Below are 15,033 nucleotides of genomic sequence, written 5' to 3' on the forward strand. Positions count from 1 at the left end.
TCTATCACTGTGAAGAGAGGATTTTTTTTGTTAGAATTCTTACTAGGGCAGTGAAATCCAAATAATTTCTAATTTTAAATGTTAAGATACTGTATCCATAGATCTTATGGTGATGATTAAATTTAATAAAATGAATAGGAATATACTATGAACAAATAGGAATAAAAAGTGATGTTTCTTGTATGGATTTTAAAGTTAAAACCATTCCTAAATGCATTCAGATACTTGAAAGTTCATTCCTATTCATGCAAAAGCACAAGTAATCAAATGACTGTTAACTAATGTAAAAATAGACATAGCATTCACATAATGCAGAGCACTGAGATAATGTTTTCTTATTTAATAATAAATTATTAAATAAAATATTTGTATAAAATTATTGTAATTAAAATTATTGTAGAATTATTGTTCATTTAATCTTTTTCTTATTATGTAGTTTAGAACCATTTGTCTTCTATACTATTAAACTGTTTGAGTTTTTAATCATAGAATCATAGGATCGTAGAATGGTTTGGGTTGGAAGGGACCTTTAAAGGTTATCTGGTCCAACTCCCCTGCAATGAGCAGAGACATCTTCAGCTAGATCAGGTTGCTCAGAGCCCCATCCAACCTGACCTTGAATGTTTCCAGGGATGGGGCATCTGTCACCTCTCTGGGCAACCTGCTCCAGTGTTTCACCACCTTCATCGTAAAAAATTTCTTCCTTATATCTAGTCTGAATCTACCCTCTTGTAGTTTAAAACCATTACTCCTTGTCCTATCGCTACAGGCCCTACTAAAAAGTCTGTCCCCATCTTTCTCATAAGCCCCCTTTAAGTAGCGGAAAGCTGCAATAAGGTCTCCCTGGAGCCTTCTCTTCTCCAGGCTGAACAACCCCAAGTCTCTCAGCCTTTCCTCACAGGAGATGTGTTCCATCCCTTTGATCATTTTTGTGGCCCTCCTCTGGACCCACTTCATCAGGTCCATGTCTTTCTTGTACTGAGGACTCCAGAGCTGGATGCAGTACTCCAGGTGGGGACTCACCAGAGGTGAGTAGAGGGGCGGAATCACCTCCTTTGACTTCCTGGCCATGCAAATTTGAGGTGTCTTGTAAGATACCCAGTAATATGGACATTTTTTTGCCTTTCCCTTATCATCTTCATCTAAGTAAAGCTCAGCATTATTCCTACTGCTATGCTTTGTTATTTTGTGTTTACATAGCAAAAAGTATAATTTGTCTTCATTCAGTGATTTACTGACTTTAGGCTCATTTCAGGTTCATTTTTTAACAAATTAAATTAGGTTCTTAGAGTTTTGATTGCTGTTCATCAAACTTACCACTGTTGATTCCTGGTACTTGTTTGACTGTATACCTCTACTGTTGTATGTTTGTCTTTGGACTGTAAACCCTTTGGGGCAGAAAATGCATTCTTTTTTCTGCTTGTACAGTGTTTGGTGCAAAATGGTTGATGGATCTCCTCAAGTCCCCTGTAATACAAATAATGAATAAGCAGAGAGAAGAACGTTCTGATGTTTAAATCTCTGGACTAAAATTTGGGAGATATAGACTGAATTACTCTCCTTTTAAGAACTTCATCATTGATACTGGACAAATCATGTAATCTTTACTTGTTTTTCTTCTGGGAAAAAAAAAAAGAATCCCCTCTTTTATTTGTATATATACATATACTCAGTTTCTCTGAATATCCTTTATGAAATAAATTACTGGTTAAACAGAAAAAAACTCAGTTTGGGGAAAATTTAAGTCATTTTTAAAGGCAAAAAGGAAAGATATGTTATGTGAGTTGTGCATCATGTCACCAATATATAGTTATTCCCAGTAATATAATTTTATTATCTTTCTAATACTTAAGAATTTCCTGATCCAAGAGAGAAGGGGAATGAATTAGCTGTCTGCCTCATGTCATGCTGAGGCTTCTGTGTGTGTAGCTTTCAAATTTTATTGGCCTTTTTTTCTGATACTTTGCTTTACAAACAAATATCTAATTTATAGTTTACTATTTGTAACTCCACTAAGTGTTGATGTTTAGGATGCTTTTCCCACAGCTTATTATCCTGCATGTTTTAAAAATTCATTCTGTTCTTTGTGATTATATTTTTTTCTGTGTTTCTAAAATTTCTAGATTATATTGTGTTTGTATTACAATTTACAAGTGTGTTCTTTGGCATTTGCAGCTTTTTTTAAAGTTTATAAAACGTTAAATAAGGCTGATTATAATGCTGATCCTTGCGGTGTCCGCTAGATTCACAAAGCCTTTCCTCTTTTAGTATAGCACTGTAAATGTTATTCAGGTAAAATGATCAGGGTTTTTTTTTTTTAAACTGTGCATTCGATTTTTACGCTATCCATTATACAAAACAAAGTCCTATTTAATCAGTTCAGTGTTTTGTTTCTGTCCTAATATTATTGGGCTAATTATTTTCTGCCCACTTTTAAAGTCAAATAATGTCAATTTATTATCAAGCTGATAGAGGGATATATCACTTATTGCATTCACTTATTGTTTCACAGATTCATAATGCATCCTGTGCTCTACAGTATAACTTACATAGAGTATATATATCCTGTAAAGTTCAGTTTTTCAACATTCCATTTACTAACCACAGAATGATTGCAGTGGGAAGTGTCAATATAGCTATAAAAGACTTGCATCAGAAATATCTATAAAATCTCAGACAAACCAAAGAAGCAGTATGTAGTTTTCTTTTTACTAAGCCTGTAAATTGTTTGGAATTTCTAGGAACAGAAAATATTCAGAGGCTGTGCATAGGCAAATTTCCCAAATCATCATAGTAACTGAAAATAATCAAAGACATTCAGGATTTTATACCTTCAAAACAATCTGCAAGTATAAATCTCTCTCAAATCTCTGTAAGGCAAGTAGAAGTCTAACATTTGAGATTAAATAATTTGCTAAAAACCTGCATAGAATGTCAATTTCAGAAATAGGAAAATTGTGCAAGTTTACTGAAATGTTTTTCTATACCTGGGCTTGTACTGTGTAACAATCTAATATTATATCCAAATTAGTGTCAGTTTTATTAAAAACCCAACTACCCATTTCATTTTGAATGTTTGCAATCATGCCTGTTTTTTTATTGTCAAGAACATTTGTGGAATTACTATATGAATGAAGTAGTTCTGTTTTGCAGTCAGCTATATTTGCAATGAACTCTTCTCATTGTCATTCTGTACAGTAATTATAAGGAATTTAAAAAAAAAATCAAACATGAAAATACATTCATTTCAGGTAAGGGTGATGAGGATTCAACAAATAGAGAAGGATGTTCTTTGTATACGACAGCTCCTGCAATCACAAGCAGCTGAAGCAGAGGTTAGTGAGCAATTTCTTTCCTTCTTTTGATTAGGATATGTATCTTTTTTAAAAAGCAAACATTTACTTAAATGAGTATATTGGTGGGCAGCATTATTTGTATCAGCAAGTGATGTCATGGTTCATAAATTAGTCAATATTCATAGGCTGTAGCTGCCTTGGGAATAAAATTTGGTAGCATGTTACTTGCTCTGTTAGCAATGAACTGATGGTGGAAAACTTGGAATATTCTTTATACTACTGTTGAATTTTAATCAATAATTATATATAATTTAAAAGTTTAGCCAGCAATTTCAATAAAAAGGTCAAAGTGCAATGTATTATAAAGGCCAAGCATTGGCTTTAGCAAATAATTATAACAGTTTTGCATGTCTTTCTAAATATGAATCTCTGATAAGCAGCTTCACGGTTTGCTTATCTTTTGAGATAAGAAAAAAAGGGTGAATACAGTTTCTGTCAGACTTCATTAGAGAAGCCTTGCATGTTTTTAGTGTTTAAGTATTGGGTTCTATATTAAGAAGTACAAGATAATGTTTCCTGTAAATGGCAAAGTCCATAATAATAATTGTCATTAACAAAAACTGCACTCACAGTGGAAATCAGTTTACAAGCTCAACTCTTTCTCATACTTGTAAATTAACTATAAATTGTATGTTGGACCTGAATATTTTATTGTTTGTCTTAGCCCAAAATAACTACTGTGAAAGTTCAGGGCAACTTTTGAATTATTAAGGGATAGAGATTTTCCCACTGTAGAAAATAAATTATTTCACAATTCCAGTTTTTTGGGGAAAGTCTGGTATTATAAGTGAAGCTGACTGTAGTGTGTATAATTAAAGTTGCCTAGTCTTTTGACATGTTAGCCAGTCCAGCTGCAATTTTGTTTGATTTATGCCCTTGATTGCTGCTTTTAAAAATCACTAAACATTTTGGAGAATTAAATTATTGGTTTATTTTCCTAACCTTTTCATTTAATTCTGTCAGCACACTTACTTGTGTGTCGCAGTAGAGACGGACATGATGAGTAATAGATCACGCAAAATGGCTACTTTATTGTTCTAACACACCTTTTTATCCCCTTCTTCAGAGTATGTGTTAGTATATGATTGGCTTAGTTAGTAACTAACAATTCATGATTGGTGAGTTTGTCAGGACGGTTCTTCTTATCACTATCTTGTTTTCGTACTGGTCTTCTCGGATCTTTTCAGACTTCTCAAGGATATACTACAAGCTGTTCAAGGTCGCGCTGTTCTTGAACTGTCAGGAATTCCGTAGACTTGTTGCATCCCCCGACAATTCCCCCTTTTTGTATTTGTGCTAAAAATATCATCCCGGCTGCCCTCTGCAGGGCCCTTTGCAGAAGGCCGAAAAGACAGGGCAACATTAGAAGCAGTTATCACAATCAAGATCACTACCCCCACAGTCTTGAGCAGAGATATCAACCATCCAGACAATCCCCAACCCTCAAATATCTTTGTCCTTGTGCTAAAAGCAAGAAATCAATTGCAGCTCTATTTTATAGCGTAGCATGTCTGACACTATCAATGTCTAGCAGTAAATCTGATAATACTACACCAGTCTGTATTCAGGGACCCCAGAATTTGTGATTCCTGGGGTGGCAATGAGGGTTAATGCCCAATCCGTGAAAACCAGGCATTCCCATCCGTTGAGTCCATGACCTGCTGCACAGGGGTCTCCATCGATAAGTTCTTAAACTTTGTCGATGTCAGTGGAACCCCCTATTAAACCTGTGAAAAAGGGATTGCTTGCTGTTGTTGTACTAAGGTATAAGAAATCTTGTCCAGTCACATCAGCCAGGGTCATCCAGATGTTTTCTTTGGTTTACGGTGGTATCCATGCCTACGTCCATCCAAGGACTGTGAGGTACATGAACCATCTGTACATTCTTGTGCTGTCTTGCTCTGCAAATTCAGCCCAGCAATCGGTAGGTGCCAGCTTTATGTGGGCATCCCCACGGAGGCAACGATGGCCTTGCCGTACACCAGTCCGATGCTCTTCGGAAAATCCCGGTATTTATACATTTGTAGAGGAACGGATTTCAGCACACGTGGCCAGTGGGTGCCAAAAATCCACCTCATCTGCAACCTATGACGCATGCGCTCGCTGGCCAGGCGCGCTGCATAAGTCATAGTCATCCTGTCTATTGGTTCATGGGCTTTGTGATGTGGTTGCAATGCACAGAGAATCTTGACCTGTTATATTGGTCAAGGTGACCTACACTTAGTTTTTGGTTGAGGTGGTATTCATATTGCCGCACCCTCTGGGATGTTCCAGATGATGATGGTTGTACAAATCAAGCTGGAGTCCATTGTGGGTCTGTATCTGTAGAAACACAAGCATAACCTCGCCCCCAGGTTAACAGCTCACATGGTCCACTCCACTGACCAATAACTAAATCTTTAACATGTACTTTGATGCCTCTTTGTAAATTCTGTGTTGAAAAAAGAGAAGTGTTGAAAAAAGGAGGTAGAGAAGAATTATCCCCATAATAGAGAAAGCTAAGAACATAAACCACATTATCTAAACATGCCTGTGGTGGTTCCCCAATCATTCCCCCTTTTTGTTTTTGAAGCTGCTGCTTCAGTGTGCCATGTGCACGCAGCTCTACTATTTGTGGAGAACCATTTTGATACACTACTTTGCTGTTCCAGTTGTTGTTTTCATACCATACTACTGCTGCTTTACCTGTTTTTCCAGAACCATCTGTGAAGACAGTAGGGCCTTTCACAGGTTCTGGCTGGCTTAAGCTTTTCTGACCAAATGGTATTTCTCGAGCAAATTTCAGGAGCGGGTGCGACGGTAGATGATACGAGATCTGCCCTTGAAAACCTGCCATAGCAGCTTGCAGATCGTAGTTGTTCGCCAGACACCATTCAAAGTACCAATTTTGAACAGGTAAAACAATCGTAGCTGGATCACGTCCTGTTAGTTCTACACATCGCTTTCTGGCTTTTATGATTACATCAGCAATAAGTTCAAACAAGCCAGGAGCAGTTTTTCATGGCCAGAAATGACAAAAACATCCATTCTAAAATATGTAATGGGTCATCCCACTCAGAATTCCACTGCACCAAAGCACCAAATGGCACAGTTTTGTCAATTAGTACAAAGAATTGTACCAATTGAGACAGATCAATTTGAGAAACAAATTTCTTGTGTATACATTGTTCCATCCTGTGAATTACATTTAACGCTTCCTTATTCAATATTCTGGGTTCTGTTGGATCATTGGAATGTTTTAATAAGTCCAATAGAGGTTGTAACTGTGAATTGGTCAGTCCAAGATAGGGCCTGATCCAGTTCAAGGATCCCATTAATTTCTGTACATCATTGAGTGTCTTAACTGCAGGGTTAAGTTTCACAGGTTGGGGCACAACCTGCTTATTTGTAATTGTCATTCCCAAATATTTCCAGGGTGCTATCTTTTGCTCTTTTTCAGGGGCAATAACTAACTCATATTGTTGTACCAAATTCGTGGCCAAATTGTTCATACCGTTCAACTGCTCCTTGTTGTCTGATGCTAACAGAATGTCATCCATATAGTGATAACTATAACTAGTAGGGAATTTTTCCCTTACAGGTGACAGAGCTTGTGCAACAAACGATTGACAAGTGGTTGGTGAATTTTTCATGCCCTGCAGCAGAACTCTCCATTGATATCTTTTTGCCGGTTCTGCATGATTGATAGAAGGCACAGAGAATGCAAAAATTTTTTATTTTTTTTTTATTATTATTATTTTTTTGTTTGGTTGGTTGGGTTTTTTTTTGTTTTTGTCTTGGGAAGCTAATGGAATTGTAAAAAAACCCAACCCTTAAGGTCCATGACAATGATTTCCCAAACTTGAGGGATCATGGCAGGTGAAGGCATGCCTGGTTGCAGAGCCCCCATCATGGCCATGATAGCATTGACTTGCCACAGGTCATGCAAAAATCAAAAATCGCCATTTTCCTGATTTCTTTTTTTTTTTTCCACAAACACTGGAGCATTCCACAGACTGTGAGATGGTACAATGTGTCCGGCAGCTAGTTGTTCTGCTACCAATTCTTGCAGGGCCTTTAATTTTTTCAATTGGTAGGGGCCACTGATCCACCCACACAGGGTTATTTGTTAACCAAGTTAAAACAAGCATGGGTTGTCTAACACCCTGCAGCACAGTGGCCCCCGTTAAAAATCTGTGATAATTCTCACCCCCCACTGCGACAAGCAATCCCTCCCCCATAAATTGAGGGGAGCTGCCATCACATATGGTTTAATAACTGCTTGTTGGCCCTCAGGATTGGCAATCGGAACTGGAGTGGCTGCTATCTTTGCACGTGTGGATCCTCCCAGCCCCACTACTCCCATACCAGCCTCCTCTGTTGGCCAGGTAGACGGCCACAGATAATCGGCAATAATAGTCACATCAGCTCCGGTGTCCAGGAGCCCTGCAAGCCTTACTGTAGTCGGAAATCTTCCATGATTCGACAGTGTGCACGTCATATGTGGTCAGGATGATGAGACAGTCTGAGACCAGCAGCCCTGAGGGGGTCCCGTGGAGCCGAAGCCTCCATCGCATCGCAGTCGCTGTTCTGCTTTTGAAAGAGAACTCGAAAAAGGAACAAGTTGAGCAATGCGAGTACCTTTAGGGATTGTTACTGGTGGGTAGGGGGTCGAAATCATCGCGCAAATTTGACCTGTAAAAGCAGCATCAATAACTCCCACATGCACGATTATTCCATTCAACGTGCTACCTGATCTTCCCGGTAGCAATGCACTCAGTCCCCGTCCTGTAGGACCCCTTGCATTAAGAGGGACCTTAACGATGTCTTTCGTGGCTAGAGTTACTGTGTCGGCGGTGGATACATCCAACCCTGCTGAGCCAGCTGTTGCAGCTGACAATTGTTCGCAGAGAGGAATTGGCCAGCTGTCGGGAGCGGATTTGTTCTCCTTGCGCGCCCTCTCACACTCATTTTGTGGTTTTCCTGTAGCGGCTGTCCATTAGCATGAAATTTGGAATGACATTGTTTTGCAAAGTGTCCTAATTTTCCACATTTCTTGCAAGTAATCTCCGGTGAGTGGTGCACCGGTTGTTTACCCAGTGATGTTTTGTGTGGAGAAGTTACCGTGATGTGCCCTTCACTGCCACACCCAAAGCACTTTCCAGAATTTCTCATAGCATTGGCTAGGGTGGCCACCATGTGTTCCACTGTCCCAACTTTAGAACATGCAGCTACCATGTCGGGAACAGAAGGATCTCCTGGTAAAGCCTGTATGATCTTTTGACAGTCCTCATTAGCATTATCTTTTGCCAACTGTTTGCATAGCATTTGTCTTAAGACCTCATCTTCTACCTGTTTTTCCAGGGCAGCAGATATTTTTTCTACAAATTGTAAAAAGGGTTCTGTGGGGCCTTGGCAGATAGTGATGTATTTTTGCTTCGGAGCTGCCATATCCATGGTTCGCTTTATTGCCATAAGGCCTATATTTCGTGCTTGTTCGAGAGCCAGCGGAGGCCATGTAGCCTGTAGCTGAGGGTTACTATACTGCCCTTCACCAAGCAAAGCATCCTCTCCAAGGCCTAATCTCGGGTCACCCTGTGGCAGTCGTGAATTATGCAGCGCCGCTGCGCGAGCCATCTGCCTCCAGGTGGATTGAAATACTTGCAACTGTACGGGCTGAAACAGCACTTGTGCTAGATGCATAATATCATATGGACACAGCAGATCTGTGCTAATTATACGAATAAGTTGCATTACCTCAGGAGAATTGATTCCAAATTTTTGTACTTTATTCTGCAAATCCTGCACTACTCTTCAGCCTATGGGATTGTGCTCATCGTGCCGGTTTGTGCCTGCAGTAGCTTTGAAAACAGGAAATGTAACAGGACCCTCTGCTGCGTTATCTAGAGGCTTTAGAAATGCAGGTGTTAGAGAGCACGGGCTGAGGCGTTCTACTAGATCCCAGTTGCCGGAGTCGGCAGCATATCTTCTAACTCCCTCCCAAAATTGATCAGGGGATCTCGGGTCCACAGTTACTGTGGATGGAGGGAGAGTCCATGGCAGGGGTTCTTTCGGTATGGTTTTATCTGCGAGCCGCAGAGATCGCATAGCGTCAATTAGAGCTTTTTCTGCCTCAGTTTCATTTTGGCTCTCACTTTCCGTTCGGCCCTCATATTCGGTTTGAGTCTTACCATCCTTTCGGCCCTCAATTTCATTACGGCCCGCACTTTCCGGCTTGGTGTTAGTCACCGCATTTTTCTCCTCGGGGGGGGCTGATGGAGTCACCCCTTCCGCTGCCGCACCAGTAGGTGGGGAGGGCCCCTCATCGCCCGGTAAAGTAATTAATGGCGTAGGAGGAGGAGGTGAATAAGGATATGATCTGATTTTGCTCATGAGGGGTTTTCTGCCCGCAACTGCTGATATTGCAGCATCGGCCTCAGCTGTTACTTGAGCAGAAACACTTTCATTGATAACATTTTCTGATTTCTCATCTTTCTTTTGCTGATCTTTCGCATCACATTCTGCTTTCCATTCCTTCAGGGTCTCACGTAATAGACGCCATACGATCGCCAACTTACAGAGCTCTTTCTGTCCTTTAGAGATCTCATCAAACATTTTCCAGCCCACTGCTTGCCATGCATCCACACTGAATGCAGTAACTGTTGAGGCTGTAAAGCCTTGCACCTTACACCGTATTAAAATCCGTTTCAGGCTTTGTTCTGGGGTTTTAACCCCTTTTCTTTTTAATAGGGCTTTCCAGGTAGACAAAATCGTCTCCTTTTCTTTTGTTAATTGCTGCCCCATTCTAACAGTTTAGTCCCCGGTGGCTCACCTTATTAGGTGTCTAGGCTCAGGTCCGGACCAGGCAGATTCCACTGCTCTCAGCTTCACCAGGCTCCGTCTCCGCAGCTTTTCTCGCTACCGGTATACTCTTTCGCAGCTCTCGTCGCCGCTGGTATACTTCTCTCTAGTGCTGGATTTATCGCCGTTAGATGATCTGTTCGCTCAGGCGCATCGGGGTCACCATTTGTCGCGGTAGAGACGGACACGACGAGTAATAGATCACGCAAAATGGCTACTTTATTGTTCTAACACACCTTTTTATCCCCTTCTTCAGAGTATGTGTTAGTATATGATTGGCTTAGTTAGTAACTAACAATTCATGATTGGTGAGTTTGTCAGGACGGTTCTTCTTATCACTATCTTGTTTTCGTACTGGTCTTCTCGGATCTTTTCAGACTTCTCAAGGATATACTACAAGCTGCTCAAGGTCGCGCTGTTCTTGAACTGTCAGGAATTCCGTAGACTTGTTGCATCCCCCGACACTTGTGGTAAAACATGGATTTGTTTTTTTTGGAGGAAGTGACTTTTGCTTTCATAGTAAAATGTTTCCTATTTGGTTTGTATAAGTCTCCTAAAACCAGACTAGCAGACTTGCACAGTTGCTTTAAGCAACTGAATTAAATGACATTAGCATTGGGCTTTGTGGTCCAAACAGTAATGGGGTCTGACAAGACATTATAAAAGAAAGCTTTATTGAGGCAGTAAGAAAGACAAGCAACAACGCACCCATACTGTTGTCCCTCAAACAGGGTTCGTTTACCCGGTGTGCAAGCCAATAACACACAGAGTCGAGGTATTTTCAAATTAATTTCATTAATGCAGATGAATGGGTGCCTGTCTTAACACAGCACACCCTTGTCTCAAAAATTCCCACATTTATACACTTAAGTAATACATATTATAGAATCATAGAATCGTTTAGGTTGAAAAAGACCCTTAAGATAATCGAGTCCAACCGTCAACCCAACACCACCATGCCCACTAAACCATGTTCTGACATGCCACGTCTACATGTTTTTTTAACACCTCCAGGGATGGTGACACCACCACTTCCCTGGGCAGCCTGTTCCAATGTCTGACAACCCCTTCAGTAAAGAAATTTTTCCTAATGTCCAATCTAAACCTCCCCTGGCACAACTTGAGGCCATTTCCTCTCGTCCTATCACTTGTTACTTGACAGAAGAGACCAGCACCCACCTCACTACAACCTCCTTTCACGTAGTTGCAGAGAGCGATAAGGTTTCCCCTCAGCCTCCTTTTCTCCAGACTAAACAACCCCAGTTCCCTCAGCTGCTCCTCATAAGACTTATGCTCTAGGCCCTTCACCAGCTTCGTTGCTCTTCTCTGGACACGCTCCAGCACCTCAATGTCTTTCCTGTAGTGAGGTGCCCAAAACTGAACACAATGTTCGAGGTGCAGCCTCACCAGTGCCACGTACAGGGGAATAAGCACTTCCCTGCTCCTGCTGGCCACATTATTTCTGATACAAGCCTGGATGCTATTGGCTTTCTTGGCCACCTGGGCACACTGCTGGCTCATATTCAGCCAGCTGTCAACCATCACTCTCAGGGAAAATAATATTCATTATTATTTCCCTAAATGATTGGTTCTTTCTTCTTCGCCTCTCATGTAAATTAGTGCGCAGACTCTATCTTCTTCCTTTATTGTCTCCTTTTGAGTAGGTGGTATCATTTGAGTAGGTGGTCAATGAGTCAGTGGTTGTGATCTCCCCCTGTAAGAATTACTTTTTACCTACTTCTTACTCTGTCTTGGCAGTTCCAAGCGGTTCTTCAAGGTTTGTTGATCAGACCACAATCCATTATCTTTTCTGACATAAGCATTCTACCTATCTACAAAGCCCCATTGTCTAATAGTTTATTCCTAAACCCTAAATCATGTCTAGTTATTGTTTCCCTATTTTAAATATTAACTGATGGGGGGAGGGTGGGTGCTGTACACAGGACTTGAGCAGCTCCCTGCTTATTTCAGTCATATTATACATATTAATTGATAACAATTTGGTGACTCACCCAATCACTGACAGCAAACACAGGATCATAAGCGATGCCCTGGCTCTGGTGGACTGCCAGGGACACTTGGTGTCCAGGTCATCTGGCAGCAACAGCTAATCGTGGAAATGCCTTTTGAACGTGGGTAAGGGTCGCACTGGCTCTTGGATCCACCAATGGCAGTGTGATTTGAGAAACTCATACCTTACATGAATAATGTGAGTGGCATCCTTCCTATGCTGCTGATGTCAGTCAGGGGGCAGGGTATCAGGAGGCAGCGTGTCAGGCTTCCAGTTTCCTAATAAAACTTTTTTGTTGTATGGATAGAAATTGTTGCAGAGGTATATAGCAACCATAGGGAAGGTGCAATCTCGTAGATGTCAGAAATAGTAAATTATAAGATTTAATCTCTAGTTTTGCTATGAAATTAAACTCTGTGCACTTCATAAGTCATTTTTAGCAAAATTGCATATCTTTCCTCCCTTTCTCAAGTAACCTTAATTGAGCAGATACAGTAGATCGCATCTATTAAAGCTTGCTTCTAAAGTAACAAGCTCCTCTATTAACTATAAACCTTTTTTAAATTAATATATTTAAATGTCAAGTATGTAGTCTGGAGACAAATTTATTCTTCAACCAGAAAAAGAAACTAGGATTCTTATTCTCCAGCAGTTATTTGTCAATGGTTTACAAAAAATTGTAATGTCTTTTATACTGAGCTGTTTTCTCTATATCTCAGATAATAGCCTCTTCCTATTAGCAGACATTCTTTTAAGGCAATCATGCTGATTAGTGCTTTGGATTTTAAAGGTATTTGTTACTGACCTGGCCAGTGACCAGTGTGGATTGATAAGGTTACCTATGATGGTATTTCTGTTTTCCCAGGTGGTGTAAGACATACTTATTTTTAAATAAAGAAAAATATGTTAAAAATAATAAAGTTGCTTAGTACTGAAAAATTAGCAGTGTAAAACAACATAGCCTCCTTTAGTGTAAATATGATACACTTGTTAAATACACTTAGTCTTTACTACACAGTATATAGGACTTGGCTAAATTCAGGGCGTTGAATAGAAGATGAATGGGACAGTGATAAGAAAAGAGAGGATACTCTTCTGTCTTTAAAGCCTAGGACTATAGTCCAGGAAGGTCAGGGTCTTGTCCATGTTCTGCCATGGACTTCTTGTGAGCAATATTATTACATTATAATTTTTTATTTTCACATAACTATAAAAGACGTTTCTTTGCATAATGTTTGTAACTTTCTCTAAAATCAGTGTGTTGTGGTTTAACTCCAGCCAGCAACTAAGCACCATGCAGCTGCTCAGTCACTCCCCCCCTGCCCAGTGGGATGGGGGAGAAAATCGGGAAAAAAAGTAAAACTCGTGGGTTGAGATAGAGAACAGTTTAATAGAACAGAAAGGAAGAAACTAAAAATGATAATGATAACACTAATAAAATGACAATAGTAATAATAAAAGGATTGGAATGTACAAGTGATGCACAATGCAATTGCTCACCACCCGCCAACCAACGCCCAGTTAGTCCCCAAGCTGCAATCCCCCCACCCCCACTCCCCCCCAGTTTATATACTAGACGTGATGTCACATGGTATGGAATACCCCTTTGGCCAGTTTGGGTCAGCTGCCCTGGCTGTGTCCTGTGCCAACTTCTTGTGCCTCTCCAGCCTTCTTGCTGGCTGGGCATGAGAAGCTGAAAAATCCTTGACTTTAGACTAAACATTACTTAGCAACAACTGAAAACATCAGTGTGTTATCAACATTCTTCACATACTGAACTCAAAACATAGCACTGTACCAGCTACTAGGAAGTCAACTCTATCCCAGCTGAAACCAAGACACATTGGTATTCTTGTCATGTGACATTTAGAGAGAGGTGCCCATCTTTATTTCAGAATGAGAATAAATTTAATTTACATTTTTTTTTCCACCATTCAATATTAAAGTTGATGCATCTTTTCAGTAAGATGAAAGGGAAGCACAAAAATTACCTGTCTAATGTACAGGTTTTCTCTGCATAGAATGTCTGGTTTGTTATTGGACAGATATAATTGGCATAGTTTTCAAAACAATTTGAGGATATTTTCAAAAAATGTGTTATGAAAATTTTCAAAATGCTTCTGAACAAAACCACCCAATTTATTATTAGTGATCTGATTTGTATTTATTTATTTATTTACTCTAAGTTTAGAGAGAAGTTGTACTTGAAATCTGTAATTAATTCTGATGGGATCATAGTTAGGGATAAGGAAATCAACTGTCACCTATGGTGGTAACTATGTTGTCACTATCAGGTGATAAAATTGCCTTTTTACCACCTAACAAACTGTTTCAATCAATGTATAAGGTCACAGTTGACTAAAATGACACTGATAACTTTTGGAGGTAAAATCATAAAATGATGCATCTGTGCATGCACACCACTGTGAAGGCAGTTCACTATCACATTATCAAACAGCTGTCAGCTTCCTTAGTAGGGAAACTAAGCAATTCAATAGCTGAAAGTCCTTTCTCTGTGCCTTTACCACATACTGCCTTACAACCTCCCTATAGTTGCATTCAAGTGTGCAACAAACACCTCATTCATATCTGCTCCCTTGACATCTCCTCAGATTGCAGTCCAGTAGTGTGGACATAGTTCTGGAAATAACCTTTGATAGAGAAGAGTAAATATTATACCACATAAACCTAGTCTGATGATGAGTTTCAGAAAAGGGATGGGGATATGTTTTGAAGAGCAATTTGGTGGGGACCTGTGTACAGGCGCTTAAAAAGTTGTAGGGTAGTGCTAAAAGGAGAATAATGAGTTGGTCAGCAAACTGAGGA

The 15,033-nt window shown here is 40.0% G+C and overlaps 1 protein-coding gene across 8 annotated transcripts in view; it reads left to right on the forward strand.

The window, feature by feature from the left end:
- Window positions 1-15,033, forward strand: part of LOC126035233 (adenomatous polyposis coli protein-like) — a 119,272-nt gene that overhangs the window by 63,961 nt on the left and 40,278 nt on the right. For all 8 annotated transcript variants that reach the window (XM_049793471.1, XM_049793472.1, XM_049793475.1 and 5 more), the window contains one exon: window positions 3,252-3,335. In XM_049793471.1, coding sequence (XP_049649428.1) covers window positions 3,252-3,335 — 84 coding nt within the window. The remainder of the gene's footprint in view (window positions 1-3,251; window positions 3,336-15,033) is intronic.

Source organism: Accipiter gentilis, chromosome W (genome assembly GCF_929443795.1).
Source record: "Accipiter gentilis chromosome W, bAccGen1.1, whole genome shotgun sequence".
NCBI lineage: Eukaryota > Metazoa > Chordata > Aves > Accipitriformes > Accipitridae > Astur > Astur gentilis.